Below are 6,328 nucleotides of genomic sequence, written 5' to 3'. Positions count from 1 at the left end.
TCTAAAGGACACTTCCTTCTCTGACGATGCTGGATCAATGGAGCTCCACCGAAAGAACATACTGGGGTCTTTTGGCCTCTCGGCAAGGTATTATTTAGGTAGGAGGAGGAAAGCAACAAAAATGGGGGAAGGAGAGCCAATGGATAAGGCCGTGGGGTCTGTCCTTCCATTTAAAAAACCTTCTACTCGCTCCTCGCTAGAAGCGCAGCTCCTGCGTGGGGAGGCCTCAGTTGGTCTGGACCTTCTTGGGGAGGCCCAGTGCCTCCCGGCTCCTGCCCAGCAGCATGCCCTCCAGCCGCTGGCAGTGCTCCCGCAGCTGCTTCTCCCGGGGCAGCAGGAAGGTGAGGACCTTGTTCCGCACGACGCCCCGGTCCTCCTCCTCCCGCAGCCGCTGCTTCACGCGGGCCGCCTGCTCCTCCTGCTGCGCCAGGGCCCCATGCATCTCGCGGAAGGCGTCTTCCAGGTAGTGGATGGCCTTCAGGGCCTCATCCTTAAAGTCCTCCAGCTCCCGCTGCACCGCGGCCACCTTCTGCTGCAGGACCTCCAAGTCCCCTGGCGGCGGGAGGCCCGAGGGCCACGATGGAGGGAGGGAAAAGTCCCCAGACTGGAGGCCGCTCTCCACCATCTTCTTTCCTTGTAAGGTATTCACCTTCATGAGAATGGACCCCGCCTGGTAGAGGGGTTCCATAGTCTTCCCGTTTGGGGCAAGGAGAGGGAGCTAAGAGACCTGCCAGGTCAGTGGAGTTTTGGGGCGGTGGGTAGGGATGGGGGACGCTAGAGACAAGACACACAATCATTTGAAATGGAGAAGCCCGCATATTGTGACATCAGGGCCCCTTCAGCCAATCAGAAGGCAAAGCCACAATCCATTCATTTGCATACGATCGTCCCATTGGTTGGTTATCCAGAGCTTTGTGTGCTCATCCACCCAAGGTATTGAGTTGTCCCTCCTGAGAGGTGGGTTCTGATGAGCTCATCACCCTTCCAGAACCAGAGTTTAATCTCTCCCTTAACCTCAGAGACAGACGGCGGCCCAGGGCAGGGAAGTCAACCAGCCAAAGCAAAGCAGGCCAGGCCAGACTCACCGGCTGCCAAGGCTGGGTGGTCTTTCACCCTGGGAGGGGCCTGGAGGGTCTCGGAATGGTCTCTGGGCTTCAGTACCTCATCAGTGAAACAAGCACATCATAATAGATAATACCTAATCCACTTCTAGCTCTAAAATGCTATAAAAAAAAAAAAGTAATTTCTGATTCCAATCCATACTCTTAAAATGATGTCAGAATTCTAGATAATGTTAGAAGCGGCGAGGAATGCACTGAGGTTTTGATGTATGGTCCACAGCAGTGCTGACTTGGGATGTGCGGGGTAAAAACGGGTCATTCATTTATTCTGCAGGTGCTCGCTGAGTGCTCACTCTGCACCGGGACCAGGGCGCAAGGGTGGCAAGCGGGATGGTCTCCACTGCCCAACTGCCAGGAAAGACACGTAGAGAGGTGAATCGCACACGCCCTATCTGATTACTCTAAGAAAGGAAACGTTTCTAGTTGACCTACATTTGGTTTAGTCAAGAATAAGGTGACCAGACGTCCCGCTTTTGGTGGGACAGTCCCGATTTTTAACAATTTGTCCCGCGACTTGGGACAAATTGTTAAAGTCTGGTCACCTTAGTCAAGAACAAACCTCTATCTTGCTCATCTCAATCTCTTGCCCAGATTTCTCCTCTGGTCTCTGAATCTAAACATCTCTCCAGTGTGCCTCAAATGTGATCCAAAGCTGAACTGGTTATCATTTCTTTCAAACTGGTTGTCATCTGGATCATGGCACCACCCTGGGGCAGCACCCATGCCAGCATCCACGTGACAAACCTGGGATCAATGTAGACCCCTCCCCATCCAAGTGGCTCTGAGTTCTTCGGATGCCACCACCTCTGAGCACGCTCGTATCAGACCACCTGGGTTGGGGGGCAGCTCCACTACCTACAGCTGTGTCTCTTACCTCCCTGAGTCTCAGTTTCCTTATTTAGACAGTCTGAACAATAATTCAGTGGTGTGCAGCTCCCTGGGAGGGGAAAAAATGAGAGCTCTGATTTATAGCTGTTGCCAGTTTCCATGGTTTAAATATCGCCACCATGGCTGATTTCAGGCTACCTACAGGATGTCTATGGGAAGAGATACGCTCAGTTGGCCCTTACAAACCTGTAGGATCCAACTCTGCAACCACAGGGCCCATGGCGAGGACAGCTGCCTTCCCCGAGATGCAGATTGGCCCACCTAGACTCTAGGTCCTAGAGTACCTGCAGTGGGCACCAGAGAGGGCACTTTGCAGGGAAGTTCATGGCTAAACTAAGGTGTGCTTTTGAATCTCGAGATGGGAATAACAAACTCAAATATTGAAACAGAATGTTTGGTGGGAAGAGCACTGTTCTAGGAGTCAGAAGATCTGATGTCTGGGATTGCCGTGTGACCCCAGGCGAGCCACCTCCCTGTCCGAGCCTGTTGTCTCTGCTGTACGTGGGAAAGTGGGGGGCAACTTCTCTGAGGTCTCTGATGTTCTAAGGTCCACACGGGCCTTCCTTTAAACCTCTCCCCAGGCACTGACCGCCTTCTCCCTCTTTCTGTGACCTAGGACCCATCCTTCCAGGCCGCCCAAGAGATTACATGAGGACAGGGACTGTGCATCTCTCATCCCACGTACCCCCAGTGTCCTGCCTGGTGCCCTGCCCGTAGGGCACTTAGAAAACTGGATGACATAGAGGTTGTATTCATAGGGAGCTCTCAAATCCAGGAGCTCCCCTGGCTTTCCTTCTGACACGATGACACCTACTGGTCTGTGTGGGAACAGCACCCTCTTGATTCCCAGACCTGAGATCCAGAGGGGAACTGGGAAGGTGATGTAAACAGCCTGCAGTCTTGTGGTGTAATGGGGGGGGCGGGGCCAGCCCATAGTAGGTTTTTGAATCAGCAAAAGAAAAAATGAGTCTCTATCTTGTGATTTCTCTCCCTCTCTCTCTCTCTCTCTCTCTCTCTCTCTCTCTCTCTCTCTCTCTCTCTCTCCCCTCTCGACTTTTACTCTCAGCCTCTTTGTCTCTCTCCCACAGAGAACGCTGGAAATCAGAACCAGAGCTATGAAAGAAAAGTAGCAAAAGTTAAAAAGGAATAGCAGTTCCTCAATTTCGCTGGTGCTTTTTCATGAGGTTTCAGTTCATTTCTCCTCAGAGCCCTGGGGGGGGGGGGGGGGGGACCGCATTCCCCCTGAGCCTCTGTCAACGGAGGAGCCAGGCTGGGCAGCTCCCGAACCTTCTGGGGCCTCAGCAGGGGCAACTCGCCACCGGGCACGTGCTCTGCATGTCCACCTCCTAGAAGCTTCGCAGTCCAGGCCTGTGCCTTCCTCACAAATTCCCTTCCATGTAACCCAGGAAAGACAACACGTCTGTTTGTCCTCTTCAGGGTGTCAAGAGAAATGGATTCGGACGTCCGTCAGGAGGTTTTCTCTGTCCTTGGTCTATTCCCACAGTTCACAGGCTCCCTGTGTCTCAGGATAATGGGGGGGCAAGAGGGGCTACCAACCCCACAGAGGTCCAGATCCCACCCCTGAGAATCGGATCCCTCCTGATTCCATGGGAAGGGTCTCAGGCGTGGGCATGTGTTAGGAGGTCTCGGGTTGGGGACACTCCCGCCCACATGGATCAGCACCCCTCCCGGGCCCTGTCATGTGCCCCTGCCCATGCCTCTGCCTCTGCATGTGAAGAAAAGGGACATGTGTGCACTCCTTCACGTGCCTCTTTAAAAGTGAGGGGGCCCTTTAAAGCTCCTCACATCCCGTTTAGAATCACATTCACGTCCTGTTTCTAACCCAAGTGCCGGCTGGGGGCGGGGCGGAGCTCTCAGAGTTGGCTCTGACTGATCACGGGCCCTCCTGGGGCTGGACCGGGCCTCCCCTGCAAGCACCAAATCGGGGTTCTGTTCCCAAGCAAGAAAGGGGAGGAGAGACGACCAACTGTGGCTTCCACAACGTACAGCTGTATTGGAGGAGAAACGCATGAAAGAGCCAAGCTCACCCTCCAAAACGGAGCTACTCATGTCCACTTTCAAACAGCGTCTTCCAGGAATCCCTTAAAACCAGCCCCTCTGCCTCCGCGGCCAAGAAAAATATATATATGAAAAGAACCCTACAAGTTCAGAGCAATCTCTCAGCAACATCAGAGAGTGTGGGGTTGGCTACTTCCAAAGCAGAGAAGGTAGTCGTCGGTCCTACCCAGCATATTGTCTTCCCAGAATCCCCTGGGCCTGGGCCTCCCCAGGTGGCTGCTGGCCTGGGGTAGGATGCTTCACAGCCTGTGTCTCCCCGGTGTGCCCCTCCCAACAGGAGCAATCTGGACACACGGCATCTTAAAATCCGGGCGCACAGAGGGCCTCCCTCCAGCCTGCACTCACCCATCCATCCAGCCGCGTGGTCAAGGCCATTGACTGAGCACCTGCCCTGTGCACGCTGAGCTGGGCAACGTATGTAAGAGAGCAAACCAGAGAGGGGACCCCTGTCCTCAAGCCGCTGGCATTTCAGCAGAAGGAGACAGACCAAAAAAAAAAAAAGTAAAGCAATGAGCACAGACGGTGGCTTGGGCTGGTCTAAGTGCTCTGAGGGGAGTGAACAGGACAAAGAGATGGAGAGCCTAGGCGAGAGGGGCCCTCAGGGGAGGCTTTGTGAGGGGGGGGGGGGGGGCCTTGGGGAGAGTCAGGAACAAAGAAGACACCTGGGGACAGCCAGTGGAGAGGCCCCGAGGCAGGAACAGGCCCAGAAGGAGGACGAGAGGAGGGGGAGGTGCAGGGCCCGAGCCCTGGGAGACTGGGATGGCATCCCCCGTGAACGCCCAGTGCCCTTCAAGGGCGGCTCCAGCTGTGCGAGACGCCCACCGCTGCCGCTGGCTCTCCAGGCTGGGGAATGGGGACGAGGCTGGGGAATGGGGACGAGGCTGGGGTGCAGGTGGGGACCGGGACCAAGAACCCAACGCAGTGCTGTGAGCATGATTAATTAACCCGAGCCGGGCCCAGGCACGACGCTAAAAATACCTGCTTCCCGCCGCGGCGCGGCAGCTGCCACCCAGCAACTTCTCCCCGTCGCCATTTATCATAATTTGACACCGATAAGGAGTGTCCGTGGGGCTGCATGTCTGCAAGAATAGGACTCAGCCCACAGCCCGCCGGCCGGCCGGCTTGTGGGAATCAGCCGTGGCGGCCTCCTACCTTCTCCCACCCCAGAGCCCCCCTCCCCGCGCCTGCCCCCCGCCCCCCGGCTCCCGCCTGCGGTCTGGCCTCCCCTCCTGGCACCCTCGTGGGCCCGCCTCCAGGGTGGGGGCCAGAGCTTTCTGGAGAGCAGGGGCGCGTGGTCGGATGCCATGTTTCACAGCACTGCCACCCCGCCCCTCGGCCGAGCGCCATCCATCAGAGGCCGTGCCAGCCGGGGCGGCGCTGTAATTAAAATATGTAAACCATGTGGGGGGGAGCGGGTCTGAAGACACAGGAGCGGGCCTTGGACACGGCAGTACAGGCAGCCCCGCCGGGGGGCTGGCCCTTCTCCAGCCCCGGAGGCCTAGGCCTGTGCCAGGCGGGGCCTCCGAGCAGGCGGGGCAGGGGTGGTGCCCCCTCCACAGGGCAGGGGCCTCAGCGGGGGCAGAACAGCCGCCCGCAGGAAAGAGAGGCTCTCCCGGTCCGCAGGCCAGCACGGGGGCCCGGAGACCAGGCCAGGAGGGCCTGGCATGGCCCCAGTTGGAATATTCTATCCCTCTCGCAACACTAATTCCCTTAAATGACCCATCAGGAAGCCGGCGCCTGGACATCTATATTAACTCTTCAGCGAAGCCATTTCCGTGGCCGAGACCAATGAGCTGCCCACGGTCACTCTACCTTTGACGGCCTTCTCTGTGGACAGGAAGTGTGGCCGCCCTGTTGAGAGCAGGGCTAGGCAACTGTTTCTTTAAAAAAAAAAAAATTTTTTTTAATTGATCTCAGACAGGAAGGGAGGGGGGAGAGAAATGGAAACATCCATGATGGGAGTCATCCATCCGCTGCCTCCCTGCACGCCCCCTCAGGGGATTGAGCCCAAAATCACGTGACACTCAACCACTAAGACACACCGGCTGGGCTGGTCAAATCAGGAAAAATTATAGGCCAAAATGTGTAATCCCACCCTTTTCTTAAAATTAGACAAGGCCCTTGTTTTAAGCATCCTTCCTCCCCACCCCCACCCCCATCCCCACCCCCCTCATTGAAGGAATTTGTGATTTTTGCTGAAACATCAGAACTCTGGGGTTCAAGCCTGTGACACATTTTCT

At 56.2% G+C, this 6,328-nt stretch overlaps 1 protein-coding gene across 1 annotated transcript; it reads right to left on the bottom strand.

Moving 5' to 3' along the window:
* Positions 1–226: 226 nt before the first annotated feature.
* On the bottom strand, positions 227–688 carry CCDC182 (coiled-coil domain containing 182; the record flags this gene model as incomplete). Its single annotated transcript, XM_084863345.1, has 1 exon — positions 227–688. The coding sequence occupies one exon, from the start codon at positions 686–688 to the stop codon at positions 227–229; it is 462 nt and encodes a 153-aa protein (XP_084719471.1).
* Positions 689–6,328: the final 5,640 nt, after the last annotated feature.

This window comes from Pipistrellus hanaki (assembly GCF_964339955.1).
Source record: "Pipistrellus hanaki genome assembly, chromosome: 16".
Lineage (NCBI taxonomy): Eukaryota > Metazoa > Chordata > Mammalia > Chiroptera > Vespertilionidae > Pipistrellus > Pipistrellus hanaki.
Note: the sequence above shows the minus strand (reverse complement) of the source record. Positions and strands in the feature narration are given on the sequence as shown.